General features: G+C 48.4%; 1 protein-coding gene across 1 annotated transcript; it reads right to left on the bottom strand.

Annotated features, from left to right (window-relative positions):
- Window positions 1–323: 323 nt before the first annotated feature.
- SLC51A (solute carrier family 51 subunit alpha) lies at window positions 324–14,848 on the bottom strand. The gene is made up of 9 exons (XM_053387379.1): window positions 14,579–14,848; window positions 12,216–12,310; window positions 9,395–9,549; window positions 8,411–8,484; window positions 6,310–6,468; window positions 5,827–5,938; window positions 3,718–3,864; window positions 2,062–2,167; window positions 324–711 (listed from the first exon to the last, which is right to left on the bottom strand). The coding sequence occupies exons 1-9, from the start codon at window positions 14,824–14,826 to the stop codon at window positions 563–565; spliced, it is 1,245 nt and encodes a 414-aa protein (XP_053243354.1). The 5' UTR covers window positions 14,827–14,848; the 3' UTR covers window positions 324–562.
- Window positions 14,849–18,742: the final 3,894 nt, after the last annotated feature.

Here is an 18,742-nt window from a genome sequence, read left to right as displayed (position 1 = left end):
GTGGGAAACACTGGCCTGTAAGCGCTCCAATTGGACTTCAAAGGTGTCATAGACTTTGAAGAGACTCGAACTCAGGACAAAAGGGAGAAACGTGCTAAGAGGAAGGCATGCTTGGCAAACCCTCGCTGTGATCAACTCCCGCCCAGAAACCCACCGTGGAAGGATGTGTGGATCCTGAATTGGCCTCCACAGTCACTTACGGACTCACTTTTAAAGCCGTGTTCATGGAAAACCATCTTACTCGGCTATGAGGGATCGCAAAAAAAGAAGACACTCTGGGATTGCTTTTCATATTAGGAGCAGGCTAGGGATTAATAACCAACACAGCATAAAATGGATTTATTCCATGTGCCCCGGGCACTTTTGACTATAGCTGCACAAATTACAGTTGTCCTGAAGTCATTCTTGTACAAAGGGTCATATGTCCATGTGCCTGTCCCAAGGCAGAATCAGTCCCTTGTCCCTTCCCCCTGCAAGGAAGACCACATGTTCTTGAAATCCCGGAGCAAATGTTGGCAAGAGGGTTGGGGGCCTCCGATAGCCCTGCTGGGCACTCCTGTTCCTAGGCAGCCGAGAGACCGATTTCTGCTTTGCTCTCTGGCAAACTTCCGGCCGGGCAACAGCCTGGCTTGTCGTCCGGCTTCCTGTAGTACATCCTGGTCAGCACAGCCATGACGAAGGTTTCCAGGACCAGGAGCTGCGCGTGCATCACTGCAAGCAAAGATGGAGGAGAATGAGTGCGGCCCTTTTCCCAGGGGAAGGTCACTGGCTTCTCCGCTTCCCACAAATGCAGCCTTTGCCCACCTGGTGCCATCCAGATGTTTTCAACTACATCCCCAGTCATCCCGGCTGCAGGATGCCTGGGAATATGTCTGGCATTAAAAGAGAAGGCAACTGCTGACTCTCTAGTCTAGTGGCAGAGAGTTCCGCAGGACCGTGCCGCTAATACTAAAGGCTCAGTTTCTTTGTCCAGCAGCAGCAAGGCCCTTAAAATTATTATTATTATTATATATATATATATATATATATATATATATATATATATATATATACACACACACACACACACACACACACACACACACACCCAGCCACTCTGGGCGGCTTCCAACAAAACACTAAAATACAATAACCTAGTAAACATTAAAAGCTTCCCTAAACAGGGCTGCCTTCAGATGTCTTCTAAAAGTTTGGTAGTTATTTTTCTCTTTGACATCAGGTGGGAGGGCGTTCCACAGGGCGGGTGCCACCACCAAGAAGGCCCTCTGCCTGGTTCCCTGTAACTTGGCTTCTCACAGTGAGGGAACTGCCAGAAGGCCCTCTGTGCTGGACCTCAGTGTCCGGGCAGAAAGATGGAGGTGGAGATGCTCCTTCAGGTATACTGGACTGAGGCCATTTAGGGCTTTAAAGGTCAGCACCAACACTTTGAATTGTGCTCGGAAACGTACTGGGAGTCAGTGTAGGTCTTTCAGGACCAGTGTTATGTGGTCTCAGTGGCCGCTCCCAGTCATCAGTCTAGCTGCCGCATTCTGGATTCATTGTAGTTTCCTGGTCACCTTCAAAGGTAGCCCCACACAGAGCGCATTGCAGTAGTCCAAGCGGGAGATAACCAGAGCATGCACCACTAGAATTGTAGAGTTGGAAGGGACTCCATGGGTCATCCAGTCCAACCCCCTGCAGTGCAGGGATCTCAAATGACCTCTTGCCACCTGACCTCTGCTTAAAAAAAAAACCTTCAATAAAAGAGAGTTTGTTGCCTTCTGAGGGATTCCTTTCCTCTGCGGAATGGCTCTAAGCATAATAAAGTTCTTCCTGATGCTTAGTCGGAATCTCCTTTCTCGTGACTTGAGGCCATGGGTTCGAGTCCTACGCTGCGGAGCAGGTGAAACCAAGCTCGCTCCATCTTCCGTGGGGCAGCCCTTGAGATACTTGTAGACAGATATCCTTAACCGCTATCCAATTTGCTTCCTCAAGGGCCACTGCTACCACCCCACAACACAGCCTCAGGATGCTTCCTTTCTTTTTGACACCCCCCCCCCAAAAAATCGGTTTTCCACTCACTCTGGGACCGCACTCTGGAGGAGAAGGGTGGGGAGCAGGCGATCTGGCCGCCATTGCCCAGGGTGCTGAAGATGGAGGGCTGCAGCGCCGTCAAAATGAGCAGGACCTGGCGAAAATGTATAAAGTTAGTAATAAATGTTGGAAATGTGAAGAAAAAGAGGGAACATTTTATCACATGTGGTGGGAATGTAAAAAGGTGAAATGCTTCTGGGAGATGATATATAATGAGATGAAAAAAAATCTTGAAATATACATTCATAAAGAAACCAGAAGCATTTTTACTGGGCATTGTGGGGAGTGATATAAACAGAAAGGAATGTAAGCTCTTTTCATATGCAACAACAGCAACAAGAATATTTCTGGCCCAAAAATGGAAGCAAGAAGAATTACCGATGATTGAAGAATGGAGAATGAAGTTAATGGACTATGCAGAACTAGATAAACTAACAGGAAGGATTCAAAACCGGCGGGACCAGAAATTCACGGATGACTGGAGTAAATTTACGGACTACTTGAAAAGTATTTGTGAAGATCAGACGACGTTTGTAGGTTTGCAAGAAGTTTTCTGAGGAGTATTATTGAAAGTATTGCAAAAATGGAGAAGGATGATTTGTTAAGAGATGTAAAGGCAATATAAAGTTAAGAAATGCATAAGAAGCGGTTAAAACGGTGGATAATCAGAGGTGCTGATGGAAGTCTAAAAAGATTGTATAAGTGATAAGTTTTGTGGTACATTTTATAATTTATATGTTTTTATATATATATATATATATATATATATATATATATATATATATATAATAAAAAAATAAAAAAGGGATGAGGAGGACCTGAAAGCACAAGCACAGAAGGAAGTGTTCTGAGGCAGCGCTGACAATGAGGACCAGGGACATGAAGGGGCGGCTGGAGAAGCCTCTGGGGCGTCAGCACCCGGGCTGAGTTGGGCATCTCATTTGGAAAGTCGGCTTGTTTACTTATAATGTATTTTTTAATATATATATATATATCACTATTCATATTTTTTTAAAAAAATAAATCAGAGTGGTTTTATTCTGTGAACCGCACTGAGATCTTCAGACGAAGGGCGATATACAAATTTCAATAGCGACAACAATCGATATTGGTGTTATATTTATTAATACCCTGCTTTTTTTTATTACTCAAGGTGGCTTACACAAATTAAAACGACGCAGACACAATGTAGAAGGCTAGAAGCACATTAAAAATGATGGTTAATTGCACTATAATAGAACTTAAAAGTATTTTAAAATTATATACGGTACACAAACAACAAAAGTTAAAAACAGAAATCAGCTAACTATTGTGGAGATACATCTTCTTAATTGTCTACATAAGCCTGGCGAAATAAAAAAAGTTTGCAGCAGGCATTTAAAAGTTGAAACCGGAGGCGCCGGCTGAATTTCTAGTGGCAGTGAGTTCCACTGGACTGGCCTGATGACACTAAAGGCTCGGTTTCTCCTTGTTATCAAAGGAGCCTCACCAGCTGGACCAGACAATGCAGATTATCTGAGTCACTGAGCTGGGATATAAGAGTTCATATATACTGACATATATACCGGACCTAAGTTGATCATGACTTTGTAAATTAATGCAAGGACCATGAACCTGAGAGGAGAGAGAAAGAGCCGAGGTTACCTGGAAGCAGGCGAACTTGCAGCCCATGTTCTGCTCCGACAAGTGGGCTCTGGCTTGCCGAAAGAGGACCGCGTTTGCCCACAGAGCAAATAAGGTCGACACTCCCAGGGAGGTGTTGATCCACAGAGCCACGCTTGTGGCTGATATCTAGAAGGCAAGAAGGCGAGAACGTAAGAGGAGCCGGCTGCATCAGGCCAGGGGCCCATCTCCAGCACCTGGTTTTCAAAGTGGCCAACCAGGTGCTTGTTGTGAATCCTCAAGCAGGATTCGAACCCAGGGGCAACACTCTCCCCTCCTGTGGCTTCCAGGAAGTGGCATTCAGAAGCATTGCTGCCTCCAGCTGTGGAGACAGGGCAGAGCTGTCCTGGTCGGTAGCCACTGATCGCTCTATCCTCCGTGAATTGATCTTTTCCTCTTCTGAAGCCATCCAAGTTGTTGGATATCACTGCCTCATGTGGCAGGGAGTTCCATAGTTTAACTACATGCTGCCTGAAGAAGTCCTTCCTTTAATCTATCCTTGTAGCATTTCCAAAGAAAGGAAGGGTTGGACTCTGATTAATAAAATACACACGAGGCTTGGCCAGGAAGACTCAGGGAGGAGCGCCAATAATAATTTCCTCTCCACCCCTATAAGCAGGTTAAAACATGATCAGGATTTTAACCACACTTGTAAATTAACGGAAAGTATGGATAATTCGGAAGGATAAAATCTGGATAGTGTTGATATGCAGTTGTAAATATTATCACTAGGAACCATAGAAGGGAGGGGGGGGGAGTCAGTCAGGAGATTCAGAGTAATCTCAAAATTTGGATCTTGAATTGTTTTGTTGTTGCTGTTGCTGCATGTTTATATATTTTTTAATCAAATGGGAAAATGGTATAAAATAAATAAACAAAAGGAGGATAATAGATCCAAAGAAATGGCTGTAGAATCATAAAGGTGGAAGGGACCCGAGGGTCATCGATAATCAACCCTCCCTGCAGTGCAGGAATCTTGCGTATCCACAAAAGATTTAACCGTCATGGCTGAGTGGAGCCTCCAGGGAGAGTGATATTATTATTATTATTATTATTATTATTATTATTATTATTATTATCAAATTTTATTTATACCCCGCCCTCCCCGGCCAAGTCCAGGTTCAGGGCGGCTAACACCGATATAAAAACAATTGAGTGAAATACAACTTAAAAACAAGATTCCCGGGCGCAATATTTTTCCCACCCGAGGGCAAAGCCTCATAAGGCTACAATACAACTTAAAAACAAGATTAAAATACAACATTAAAATGCAGCCTCATTTCAGTAGGAACTCAAATCAAAAACTTTTGGGGGGATGAAAACGTCAAGTCTTCACCAAGGCTAACTATCCAGACTGGCCCTACATGGGTCAGAAAAAAGCCAGGGAAGTCCCCAAACAGGAGTTCCATCACAGAAGGAAAAAGGAAAGAGGGGGAGGGGATCAAGTTGATTCCAAGCCAAAGGCCAGGCAGAACAACTCTGTCTTACAGGCCCTGCGGAAAGAAATCAGATCCTGCAGGGCCCTGGTCTCATGAGACAGAGCGTTCCACCAGGCCGGGGCCACCACTGAGAAGGCCCTGGCTCTGGTTGAGGCTAATCTGACTTCCTTAGGGCCCAGGACCTCTAGGGTGTTGCTATTTATGGACCTTAAGGTTCTCTGCAGGGCATACCGGGAGAGGCGGTCCTGTAGATACGAGGGTAATAATTGTAATAATAATTTATTATTTATACCCCACCCATCTGGCTGGGCTTCTCCATGTGACGTCTGCTGAGCAGCAACAGTGGAAGGGGCTGTTTTGCCTTCCTCTTGGGCTTCCCAGAGTCGTCTAGCCAGCCAGCTGGGAAGCAGGATGGTGCAGTCAGCGGAAATTTGTGGCCTGATCCAGGCGGAACCGCAGCTGGGTGAACAGGGGGAGATCCGCTGCTGGGTGTGAGCGTGTGCCTGGCTGTGTCTTAGGAGAAGTTTCACAGGCGCACGAGGGAGAAGGGGCGGGTGTATCAACCCGGGTTGGGCTGGAGGATCTCCCGAGGTCCCTTTCCGACTCCAGCTAAATTTTGGAGGGCAAGGCGGCTGCAGGTGGTGGGACTTACGTCAGAGGTGTCGTACAGGCCCTCCGTGGTCAGAACGAGCCCCAGGAAGATGCAGGCTCCCTTCAGGAAGGCGTACTGGAAACTGCCCAACATGATCAGCTTCAGTTTTCGCCTGCGGTTAAGAGAGAGGAGGGAGGAGGAGGAGACGGGTGTTTGTGCCCAGGAAAGGCCCACGTCCCGGTCAAAGCTCAAGCAACCTTTCGCTGTGTTGGAAGAAGAGGCAAGGGGGATTCCTCCCTCTCCCAAAACCACCCACCCCGAAACAACACTGGGGAGAGGGCTGTGTGGCTCAGTGGGTAGAGCATATTTTGTGCTTTTTATATTGTAATTGTATGTTGCGGCGGGAGGACCAACAGCAGGTGGCGCCAGAGCCCAAGGGCACCCAGACTGGTTGCAAAGAAGGAGGCAGATGGGGGTGGGGATCGTGGCTGCTGGATCAAGCCAAAAAACCCCATAAGTGGGATCTGGGAGCCTTCCACTCACTTGGTCATAGTGATGCGAGGGCAGCAGGGGCAGCAGCAGCAGCAGGGCCCCGTGCTTATCACCATCGGGGTGTCCTTCAAGGCCTTGAGCACAGCCTCCATGCCCCCAAAACCTTCCACCATGATCAGCATCAGCAGGTAGAAGCAGACAGCAAAGTACCTGGAAGAGGAACAGGGAAAGCCATGTTAATAATTGCATTTATTGCTCTCTTTATATTATTAGTCACTTAAGAACAGAAAACAATTTTTTTAAAAGGCAAAAGGTAAAGTAAAGGTAAAGGGACCCCTGACCATTAGGTCCAGTCGTGGCCGACTCTGGGGTTGCGGCGCTCATCTCACTTTATTGGCCGAGGGAGCCGGCGTACAGCTTCCGGGTCCTGTGGCCAGCAGGACTAAGCCGCTTCTGGAGAACCAGAGCAGCACATGGAAACACCACTTATCTTCCTGCCAGAGTGGTACCTATTTATCTACTTGCAGTTTGACGTGCTTTCGAACTGCTAGGTTGGCAGGAGCCAGGACTGAGCAACGGGAGCTCACCCCTTCGCGGGGATTTGATCCGCCGACCTTCTGATCGACAAGTCCTAGGCTCTGTGGTTTAAGGCAAAAGGTGAGGAACGGAAAAAGTTTGCGGGGTCAGTCTGGATGATACCCAGGGGTCCCCTTCCAAACCTGGGATTCTGTATTGTCGAGGTTAGAATGTACAAGGGGAAGCTTGCCAAACTAGTTCCTTTGTCAAGATAATAGTTTTGGCAACTAGTTAAATGCCACAAGCTGGCACAACCAAAGAAGATGCCCTGTGCCATAGAAGCGAATGGGTGGGCCTTGAAGGACACCTGCCTCACTTAGCTGCTAGGTAGGAAGGAGAATAACAGCCAGTGTTGTGTGTGATTGAGATGGAGGCCGGCTGGAAGCAGGAGACACAGAAACCTGCATGCTGTGTGCTGGACTTTGGGGCTTCTCCAGAAACCAAACAGAGAAGCAAGATCCGTTGGGGTGTTGATGCTGTGAGCCCCTGCATCGTACGTATGTTGTTGTTGTTTAGTTGTTTAGTCGTGTCCGACTCTTCGTGACCCCCTGGACCAGAGCATGCCAGGCCCTCCTGTCTTCCACTGCCTCCTGCAGTTTGGTCAAACTGGTAGCTTTGAGAAAACTGTCCAACCATCTCGTCCTCTGTCTTCCCCTTCTCCTTGTGCCCTCCATCTTTCTCAACATCAGGGTCTTTTCCAGGGAGTCTTCTCTTCTCATGAGGTGGCCAAAGTCTTGGAGCCTCAGCTTCAGGATCTGTCCTTCCAGTGAGCACTCAGGGCTGATTTCCTTCAGAATGGATAGGATTGATCTTCTTGCAGTCCATGGGACTCTCAAGAGTCTCCTCCAGCACCATAATTCAAAAGCATCAATTCTTTGGCGATCAGCCTTCTTTATGGTCCAGCTCTCGCTTCCATACATCACTACTGGGAAAACCATGGCTTTAACTAGACGGACCTTTGTCAGCAAAGTGATGTCTCTGCTTTTTAAGATGCTGTCTAGGTTTGTCATTGCTTTTCTCCCAAGAAGCAGGCGTCCTTTAATTTCGTGGCTGCTGTCACCATTTCCAGTGATCATGGACAAGGGGAAGCTAGCCAAACTAGTTCTCTTGTCAAGGTAATGGTTTTGGCAGCTAGTTAAATGCCACAAGCTGGCATAGCCAAAGAAGATGCCCTGTGCCACAGAAGCGAATGGAGATATACATGCCAATAAAGCCATATATCCTTAGGGCAGCACAGTCTTCCTTCATTGCAAGGAAACGGAAACCAGGTAAGTGCTAGGAACCCCTAGAGTCTCTCTCCGCTTGGAGATTGGGGCTTTACAAAACATTGCGATAAAACTCAATCCAAAAACCCATAGAACAGACACAGTAAAACAGCAAAAAACCACTTTCAGTGCAAACCGTATCATCCAGCCAGTCATCACGATCTGTCAAATGCCTGGGAGATTATGTAAAGTTTCAGCAAAGGATGTTAAGAACAGGGCTATTGTTCTGGCCTGTCACTATCCGGTGGAATTAAAATTTTGTCAAATTAAAATTTGGGTGGAATGGGAGGGTCTCCCAGGGAGGTACTCACGCGCCAATGGCCATCTCCACCACATTCAGGGAGCGGGGAACCCAGAGCCCGAAACAGCAGAACACCGAGACCACCTGGCAGAGAAAGGGAGGCAAGGCTGAGAATGCAAAAGGAGCAGCAGCAGTTGGATCCAGACCCAAGGCGTCCAGTGGGGGCAGAATCCTGCTCTCACTGCCACCAAAGGGAAGCCTGGAAGCAGGGCCTGAGCGCAACAGCAGCTGCTCCCCACTCATCGAATCATAAAAGTTGGGAGGGACCCCCAGGGGTCATCTAGTCCAACCCCCCGCAATGCAGGAATCACAGCTGAAGAATCCCCCCACAGGTGGTCACCCAACCTCTGCTTAAAAACCCCCAACCCAGGAGAGTCTGTCATCTTCCTTTTTTTTTTAATAATCTTTATTAATTTAAATTACACATATACAAAGAATTTACAATCTTATGCTATAAAAAGAAAATTAAAGGAAAAACAACCGAGAAAAAAGAAAGGAAGAAAATACAGAAAAAAGAAAGAAGAAAAAGCAGATTTATGTGCATAAAAAAACTTAATCTTCCGAATTAATACTTAAATAAACACTTAAATAAAAAGACTTCTGACAAAACGAGTCTTCCAATCATTCTCATTGTACTGTTTATACTGTCGTGTTTTTCGCGCAGTTTTATATTCTTTAATATTGTTCCCGTCTACTCCACAAACGGCATTTGTTGTGTTTACAAGTATCACTCAAGTTCTGCTAATATGGTGTGGTTGCTACAATATGATCTTATATAATCCTATATAAGATACAAGAGTCTGCCATCTTCCAAGGCGCCACTAATTTTGGTCCAGGATCTCCCCAGCCCAGGATCATCCTGACCGCAGTTACTGCTCTACGTACTGAATGCATTTCCCTGGGTGCCACCAAGGGAAGCCCCATGGATTGCCATTGCAGTAGTCTAGAAGGGGGGGGGTTCCCAGAGAGAGGTAACCAAGGGACGGGCACTTACGGTGGGCGCAGAGCTACTCCAGATGAGGGTTTTCATCTTGACGAAGCAGCGGACCTTTCTAGAGAGGTACAGGGCGTCTTCCACGAAGATGATGACGGACAGCAACGTGAGGAAGGTCGCCATGCCAGTGATGGCAAGGTCCACGAGGTTCAGCTCTGCAAGGAACAGTGAGCCAATGTTTGTGGGAGCTCTTAAGAAACATCTCTAGGTAGAGCACGAGACTCACGAGTCACGGGTTCGAACATCACGTTGAGCAAAAGAGTCCTAGATTGCAGGGGGTTGGAGTAGATCAGCCTTTCTCAACCTGTGGGTCCCCAGATGTTGTTGAACTACAACTCCCATCACCCCTAGCTAGCAAGGCCAGTGATGTATGGAAGTGAGAGCTGGACCATAAAGAAGGCTGATCACTGAAGAATTGATGCTTTTGAGTTATGGTGCTGGAGGAGACTCTTGAGAGTCCCATGCTTTTGAGTTATGGTGCTGGAGGAGACTCTTGAGAGTCCCATGGACTGCAAGAAGATCAAACCTTTCCATTTCTAAGGAAATCAGCCCTGAGTGCTCACTGGAAGGACAGATCCTGAAGCTGAGACTCCAATATTTTGGCCACCTCATGAGAAGAGAAGACTCATTGGAAAAGACCCTGATGTTGGGAAAGATGGAGGCACAAGGAGAAGGGGACGATGGAGGACGAGATGGTGGGACAGTGTTCTCGAAGCTACCAGCATGAGTTTGACCAAACTGCAGGAGGCAGTGGAAGACAGGAGTGCCTGGCCTGCTCTGGTCCAGGAGGTCACAAGGAGGCGGACACGACTAAACGACTAAACAACAACAGCAAGGCCAGAGCTCAGGGATGATGGAAGTTGTAGTCCAACAACATCTGGGGACCCACAGGTTGAGAACCGCTGGACTAGATGACACCCACAGTCCCTTCCAGTTCTGTCGCTTTAACTGGGGCCTGCTGCTCAAACGCATTCGGCTCACCAACCCCTCCTCCCACTTTGCCCTTCCTCCGCACCGGACCACCCCCTTTCCATTCTGCCCACCCTGATCTCCACAAGCCCCTCCCTTCTGACCCCCAAGCCCCACCCATCAGCTCCACACATCAATTTATTAAACCGCTCTGTGAAGACCCTCTCTGCTCCGTTAAAATTTTTGGGCGAGGGGAGGCACTATGCAAGGGCCCCCCTCCTTCCGATGGAGACGTGTTTCACAGAGGGAAGGGCTTGCTGAAACTCCCCCAGACTCTGTCCCACAGACCATCTGGGCCAGCTGCAAGTTCCTCACACTGCACAAACTGCACAGCGTGACGACATCATACATTTTTATGTATATATGAGAAAATCAGCCCCCAGTTGCACTGGTCCTTGTGGATAGGCAGACACCTGCAATGCAGTCCTTCCAGGATATTGAGCTGAGATTCCTGCCTTGCAGGGGGTTGGACTAGATGACCCCTGGGGTCCCTTCCATCTCTACAATTCTATGATGGTCACCTCCGCCGTAGTAAAATCCCCCCCCCAATTGCAGTCACTTGCCATTTATAGGTTTCTTTCTGCAAATATCCCCCACGCCTGGCCCATTAGGTAGTAGACCATGGGTAGGCAAACTAAGGCCCGGGGGCCGGATCAGGCCCAATCAACTTCTCAATCCGGCCCGCGGACGGTCCGGGAATCAGCGTGTTTTTACATGAGTAGAATGTGCCCTTTTATTTAAAATGCATCTCTGGGCTATTTGTGGGGCATAGGAATTCATTCATTCCCCCCACCCCAAAAAATATAGTCTGGCCCCACACAAGGTCTGAGGGACAATGGACCGGCCCCCTGCTGAAAACGTTTGCTGAACCCTGTAATAGATCCTTCCTGACACCATAATTCTTTCCAGAGTTGGGTCCTACGAGGATCAGGACTGAACCATGGAGAAGTCTGGGGAGCCCACCTCGCCCTGGCCCTGTGCCCTGATCCTCTGATGGGAAAGGGTGGCACTGGTGGCGCAACTGGGGGTGGTCTGGGGGTGGCACAGACTGCGGGTTAATGTCCAGTTAAGACAGAGGTCGGTGACCTCAGGCCGTGGGCCAAATGCAACCCTACCAGCTTCTCTGTCTGTCTGTCAACATGCTTCCCAGTCTCCACCCCCTCCCAGGCCAGATCAAAGAGGTGTGAGCATCTATAGGAGCCTCTGGACCTTATGGAAGTGTGAGTGACACCTGCCACTCTTGTTTGTCTCTGGCTCCGCCCACTTCTGTCATGCGGTCCCCAGAAAATCATCCAAGGATCCAAGTGGGAAAAGGGCCCCCTCTGAGCTTCTAGGGATGCTCTCTGCCTTTGCAGGTAAAGAAGTTGACTCTTCGACAGACCTGAACCACACTGTATCGAGGCAAACCATTGCTCCATCTACCTCAATATTGTCCACACTGGCTGGCAAGGGAGTCTTTCCCAGCCTATCTGGAGATGACAAAAATTGAACTTGGAAGATGCTTCTCCACTAAGCTACAACCTTACACTTAAAAACAGAACAAGATTCCAGTCCTCATTGTTCTGAGCTCCCTTATACCAAGTCAGACCATTGGGTCCAACTAGCCCAGTACTGTCTACACTGACTTTCAGCAGCTCTCCAATATTTCAGCCCTGGGATCTTCTGCATGTAACTCAAGTGGTCTGCCCCTCGCCTCCTCTGCACCCCTTCAATTTCAGGTCCTCTGGTGCCACAAGGAGGCGGGTGACTCTCCTCCGCAGGATTCTGCAAGATACTTTGCCGCAAAGCAAAGGGAGCCAATGTTTCCTTCTCTCTTTTGTAGTTTCAAACCCCTCCAGCTTTGCCAACTTACGCTGCAGCAGCTGCAGGGCGCTCGGTGGGTGGGAAAAGCAGGCGACCGGGATGCTGAAATTGTGGATTAGCAGGTGGACCAGTTCAGGGGCAAACCTGTGGTGGAGATGAAAGAACCCCCCCTCTTGCCGTGAGATAAGGGACTTTGAAAGCTCTGCTCCTCTCCAACAAGTCGCAGAGCAGCACTGAGATGCCTTTGCCAGGTAACCTTCAGAGGCTGGTTCATTAATAATAATAATTTATTATTTATACCCTGCCCATCTGGCTTGGCTTCCCCAGCCACTCTGGGCGGCTTCGAACAAAATATTAAAATACAATAATCCATCAAACATTAAAAGCTTCCCACCCACTAGATTGTGTCCAAAAAGCAAAAACAAAAAAGGGATATTATCATTTTATGCACTCTGTGCATGCACACCATTGCTCTTGCTTTATTATTCAAGTAGCATGAACGAGTGGAGAAGGAAAATTGCATGCTGGGTGTCATTAGGAAAGCAAATGAAAGCAAAACTGCCGATAACATAACAATGTTCTACAAATCTATGGTGGAATGCTGTGTACAGTTCTGGTCGCCTCACCCCTAAAAGGATATTATAGGGTTGGAAAAGGTTCAGAAAAGGGCCACCAAAATCATCAGGGGAATGGAGGAACTCCCCATGCAGCATTTGGGACTTTTCAGTTTTGAGAAATGTCAGGAACAGGTGATATGATAGAAGTTTGTGAAATGATGCCTGACATAAAGAAAGTGGGCAGAGAATTTTTTTTTTCTCCTTCTCTCATAATATTAGATCTTGTGGACATCCAAGGACGCTGAATGTTGGAAGATTCAGGACAGATAAAATGAAGTCCTTCTTCACCCAGCACAGAGTTAAACTATGGAACTCACTGCCACAGGAACCAGTGAGGGCCACCAACTTAGATGGCTTTAAGGGAGGATTAGATGAATTTATGGAGGGGGGTTATTGGGGGCTACTAGCCAGGACAGCCCTGCTCTGCCTCTGCAGCTGGGACCGCTTTAAACAGAGGGACAAAAATTACGGGCACACTAGTTTGCTAGTAGTCCTGCTTGCGCTCTATGTGGGGCTACCTTTGAAGGTGACCCAAAAACTGCAATTAATCCAGAATGCGGCAGCTAGACTGGTGACTGGGACTGGCCGCCGGGACCACATAACACCGGTCCTGAGAGATCTGCATGGGCTCCCAGTATGTTTCCGAGCACAATTCAAAGTGTTGGTGCTGACCTTTCAAGCCCTCAACGGCCTCGGTCCTGTATACCTGAAGGAGCGTCTCCACCCCCATCGTTCAGCCCGGACACTGAGGTCCAGCTCCGAGGGCCTTCTGGCAGTTCCCTCATTGCGAGAAATGAGGTTACAGGGAACCAGACAGAGGGCCTTCTCGGTAGTGGCGCCCGCCCTGTGGAACGCCCTCCCTTCAGATGTGAAGGAAATAAGCAGCTATCTTCTTTTTAAAAGACATCTGAAGGCAGCCCTGTTTAGGGAAGTTTTTAATATTTAATGCTGTATTGTTTTTAACACTTGATTGGAAGCCGCCCAGAGTGGCTGGGGAAACTCAGCCAGATGGGCGGGGTATAAATAAATAAATAAATAAATAAATAAATAAATAAATAATTTCAGTCTGAGAGCAGTAACCTTCCCTGATTCAATTTGTCATGATTTATCTCATGCTTCTTTCAGCATCTTGGAGAGATCACAAGGTTTTAGACACAGAGGAAACTATCCCTGAAAATAATTAACTGATGACCTGACCAACATTTTGTTAGAGAAAGATGATTCATGGGCTACAAATTAGGTTGCTGGTTGACAGACCTAGCAGATACTGTCTGCGTCCAAGGAACACGTTCTGGGGCCAAGCCTGTGTAGAGACCCCTCTCAAATGAGACCTTCCTTGCCCCCATTCTTGACCAATGCACCTCAAAACTCCAGCCATCATCATGGATGGAATACCCATACCCTCCAATATTTTTTCTGATAAAATAGGGACGTCCTGTGTAATAATAATACTCCACTCATCTGACTGGATTACTCCAGCTTTTCTGGGCAGCTTCCAGCAAATATAAAAACATAATAAAACACTGAACATTAAAAAAATCCTTCCCTATACAGGGCTGCCTGCAAGTGTCTTTTAAAGGTTGTATAGTTCCTTATCTCCTTAGCTTGGGGGTCGCATAACTCCATACCCTCCAACATTTCTCTGATGAAAACAGAGATGTCCTAAGGAAAAGCGGGACATTCTGGGATCAAATCAGCTTCTGTAAATGCAGGACTGGCGCTGGAAAATAGGGACACGTGGAGGGTCTGGAACCCAAAAGCGGCTCCACCTAGAACAAGGTCCCTGGTTTCTTACCGTGGGTCTTCCACGAAGTCCAGCGACTCCATGGTTCCTTCCATATGGGCAGCTTCCTCCGGGGGTCCTGTCAATCCTGGATCAGGCAAGCAGCCGACTCCTTCTGATCCCAAGCCCCAGCATAGCCTCTCCTGCGGCTGTGTTTGCAAAGCGAGGTCAGAGTCCCGCTGCTCAAGGCTGCTTTTGGACTGACTCACATCCCTCTCTTCTCCGGTTCTTCCCTGGCATTTGTACGCCAGCAAGTTCATTGACAGAGAGGCCGCGGCACCAGCAAACATGCCACTCCGGGGTTAATGACCCAGGAAGGGGCAGCGGCAAGCGAAAGGCATGTCCAACGTCATACAGGCAACGTGCCAAGGAAACCACATTTCCAGAGGACATTCTCTCTCTTTCTCTGCCAGCCTTTGATTCCCCATCCCGTGTCCTTATTAAAAACCAGATGCCGAGTCAAGACTTGGCCGGGACAAGGAATAAAGGGCTTCTTCATGCAGCGCATTGTTAGACTACAATAGTAATAATAATGTTGTTGTTGTTGTTGTTTAGTCGTGTCCGACTCTTCATGACCCCATGGACCAGAGCACGCCAGGCACTCCTGTCTTCCACTGCCTCCTGCAGTTTGGTCAAACTCATGCTGGTAGCTTCGAGAACACTGTCCAACCATCTCGTCCTCTGTCATCCCCTTCTCCTTGTGCCCTCCATCTTTCCCAACATCAGGGTCTTTTCCAGGGAGTCTTCTCTTCTCATGAGGTGGCCAAAGTCTTGGAGCCTCAGCTTCAGGATCTGTCCTTCCAGTGAGCACTCAGGGCTGATTTCCTTCAGAATGGAGAGGTTTGATCTTCTTGCAGTCCATGGGACTCTCCAGAGTCTCCTCCAGCACCAGAATTCAAAAGCATTCATTCTTCGGCGATCAGCCTTCTTTAGGGTCCAGCTCTCACTTCCATACATCACTACTGGGAAAACCATAGCTTTAACTCTACGGACCTTTGTTGGCAAGGGGATGTCTCTGCTTTTTAAGATGCTGTAATAATAAATTTAATTTATACCCTGCCCTCCCCCGCCGAGCCAGCTAACAACAGTAAAAATTACAGTAAAAACTTAATGGGGGGGCAATTTAAAATACAGGTTAAAATGCAATTTAAAATGCAGCCTCATTTTAAAAGTAGCCCAAAAATCAAGACCATAAGGGGAGGGAAAACATAAGTGTCAGACTGAGTCCAAGCCGAAGGCCAGGAGGAACAGCTCTGTCTTGCAGGCCCTGCGGAAAGATGTCAAGTCCCACAAGGCCCTAGTCTCTTGTGACAGAGCGTTCCACCAGATCGGGGCCAGTGCTGAAAAGGCCCTGGCCCTAGTTGAGACCAATCTAACCACTTTGCGACCTGGGACCTCCAAAGTGTTGTCATTTGTGGACCTTAAGGTCCTCCGCGGGGCATACCAGGAGAGGCAGTCCCGTAGGTACATGGGTCCTAGGCCACATAGGGCTTTAAAGGTCAAAACCAGCGCCTTAAACCTGACCCTGTACTCCACCGGGAGCCAGTGCAGCTGGTAAAGCACTGGATGAATGTGATCCCACGGCAAGGATAGGCAGTTTACTGGGATGGCTTTAAAAGAGGATTAGCCAAATTCCTGGAGCGGAGGGCTATCAATGGTGACTAGCCAGAATGGCTGCACTCTGCCTACACTGTCAGAGGCAGCGCTGCTTCTGAATGCCTGTTGCTAGAAACCACAGGAGCTGAGATTGCTCAGATCCAGGTTCCCAGTTCCCCACTGGTCAGCCCCTGCGAGAACAGGATGCTGGACTAGATGGGCCATTGGCCTGATCCTGCAGGCTCTTTGTACGTTCTTATTTCAACTTTGCCAAAATATTCTGTTCCGTTCTCCTTGCCATATCTCAGTTCAGCTAGCCAATAACATCTACCTCTCTTTCAAATCAGAACCAATGAAGGAGGTGAAGGTCCTGTGTGAGTGCCTGGAGGCGGTTGGAGGATGGATGGCGGCTAACGGATTGAGGTTGAATCCTGACAAGACAGAAGTACAGTTTTGGGGGGACAAGGGGTGGGCAGGTGTGGAGGACTCCCTGGTCCTGAATGGGGTGACTGTGCCGCTGAAGGACCAGGTGCGCAGCCTGGGAGTCATTTTGGACTTGCAGCTGTCCATGGAGGCGCAGGTCAATTCTGTGTGCAGGGCAGCTGTCTACCAGCTCCATCTGGTACGCAGGATGAGACCTTCCCCTCCCGCTGTCTGTCTCACAAGAGTGGTGCACGCTCTGGTTATCTCCCACTTGGACTACTGCAATGTGCTCTATGTGGGGCTACCTTTGCAGGTGACCTGGAAACTACAACAAATCCAGAATGTGGCAGTTTGACTGGTGACTGGGAGTGGCCGCTGAGACCACATAACTCCGGTCTTAAAAGACCTACATTGGCTCCCAGTACGTTTCCAAGCACAATTCAAAGTGCTGGTGCTGACCTTGAAAGCCATAAACGGCCTCAGCCCAGTATGCCTGAAGGAGCGTCTCCACCCCCATCGTTCTACCTGGACACTGAGGTCCAGCGCCGAGGGCCTTCTGGCGGTTCCCTCACTGCGAGAAACCAAGTTACAGGGAACCAGGCAGAGGGCCTTCTCGGTAGTGGCACCCTCCCTGTGGAACGCCCTCCCACCAGATGTCAAAGAGATAAACAACTACCAGACTTTTAGAAGACATCTGAAGGCAGCCCTGTTTCGGGAAGCTTTTAATGTTTGAGTTATTACTGTATTTTAACATTGTGTTGGAAGCCGCCCAGAGTAGCTGGGGAAACCCAGCCAGATGGGTGGGGTATAAATAAATTATTATTATTATTATTATTATTATTATTATTATTATTATTATTGCTAAGGTGCTGAATTTAAGGGCTTCCTATTGCACTCTGCCACTGAGCTATGGAAGCTCCTTTGTCAATTGCCATAACTCATTCTGGCTTCAAAGACCTGATCCTCCTCTACTGCCTTCCTTTCCCTTCTCCTCCCCTTCTCCTTGTGTGTCTTAGTAATTTGTAAGCTTGGTGGCAGGACCGCCTCTCCCCGCCACTCACCCACCCGGTTTTTATTGATGTGTGCTGCTTCGAGAGACAATAATTGTATTTTATGGTTTGCATTGAAATTGTTTGATTACTATAAGGAAACGACTCCAAGGTCACTTGTAGCAGAAAGCTATTTGGAAATCCGGGACTCTGAAGGACAAAGTGAGAAGCAGTGATTCCTTTCGTGAAGGTCCCGGCATTTTCGTGGCAATTGGAGGCTCCGCCTTTATGGGGAACCTGCAAGCAGGATCCGGGCACAAGAGCAAGTGAGTCCCACAGTTGATGAGCTAGCCATTGGGGGCCGAGCGGGCCTGGCAGGTTCAATGGCAAACTGACAAAGCACGCCCCCCAAAAGTCAACCCCTAATGGAAATGCTTTTGGAGAAGCAACGGCTGGTATGTGTCAGGCTTCCGGGAATCCAGTCCCTCCCAGGGTGGCTGGCCAAGAAATAGATAAACAAAGAGAGTTCTTACCAAGTCTTTTATTCAATATTCACAGAGAGATGCTTTGAAAAGTGCCTCTCTTGCAATGATGGCATTGCTCCAAGTAAACCCCCACCCCTTCCGCCTCTCCTATTACACGTCTTCCCTACATTGGCTGATCTCTGCCTCCTGCCTCTGAGCTTTCTGCTCTCCTCCTTTCCATGCCCGCTGGGTTCTGGGAGAAAAGGGGATGCTTTCTAAAGACACAGAGCCTGTCAGCTGTCTCTCCCCTGGCGCTTCTTCCTCCTGCTCCTCTCCCAGTATTTCCCAGCCTCTGATCTATGACCTTCTGCAAACCACTGTTGTAAATCTATACTGTCTCCCTCTTCTCTAGACAAAGGGAACCCTGACCATTAGGTCCAGTCATGGCCGACTCTGGGGTTGCGGCGCTCATCTGACTTTACTGGCCGAGGGAGCCGGCGTACAGCTTCCGGGTCATGTGGCCAGCATGACTAAGCCGCTTCTGGCGAACCAGAGCAGTGCACAGAAACGCCGTTTACCTTCCCGCCAGAGCGGTACCTATTTATCTACTTGCACTTTGACATGCTTTTGAACTGCTAGGTTGGCAGGAGCAGGGACCGAGCAACGGGAGCTCACCCCATCGCAGGGATTTGAACCACCGACCT

The sequence above is a fragment of the Podarcis raffonei genome, chromosome 5 (assembly GCF_027172205.1).
Source record: "Podarcis raffonei isolate rPodRaf1 chromosome 5, rPodRaf1.pri, whole genome shotgun sequence".
NCBI classification, from domain to species: Eukaryota; Metazoa; Chordata; class Lepidosauria; order Squamata; family Lacertidae; genus Podarcis; species Podarcis raffonei.
The sequence above is the reverse complement of the archived record's forward strand: the minus strand, read 5'-3'. Positions and strand labels throughout refer to the sequence as shown.

Excerpts from the sequence above, each read along its gene's own strand:
- SLC51A (XM_053387379.1), bottom strand. The coding sequence starts at position 14,826 with ATGAACTTGCTGGCGTACAAATGCCAGGGAAGAACCGGAGAAGAGAGG. Across the intron at positions 5,939-6,309 it reads CCTCGCATCACTATGACCAA|GCGAAAACTGAAGCTGATCA; the intron begins GTGAGTGGAAGG and ends TCTTAACCGCAG. Across the intron at positions 712-2,061 it reads CTCCAGAGTGCGGTCCCAGA|TGATGCACGCGCAGCTCCTG; the intron begins GTGAGTGGAAAA and ends CTTTGCTTGCAG.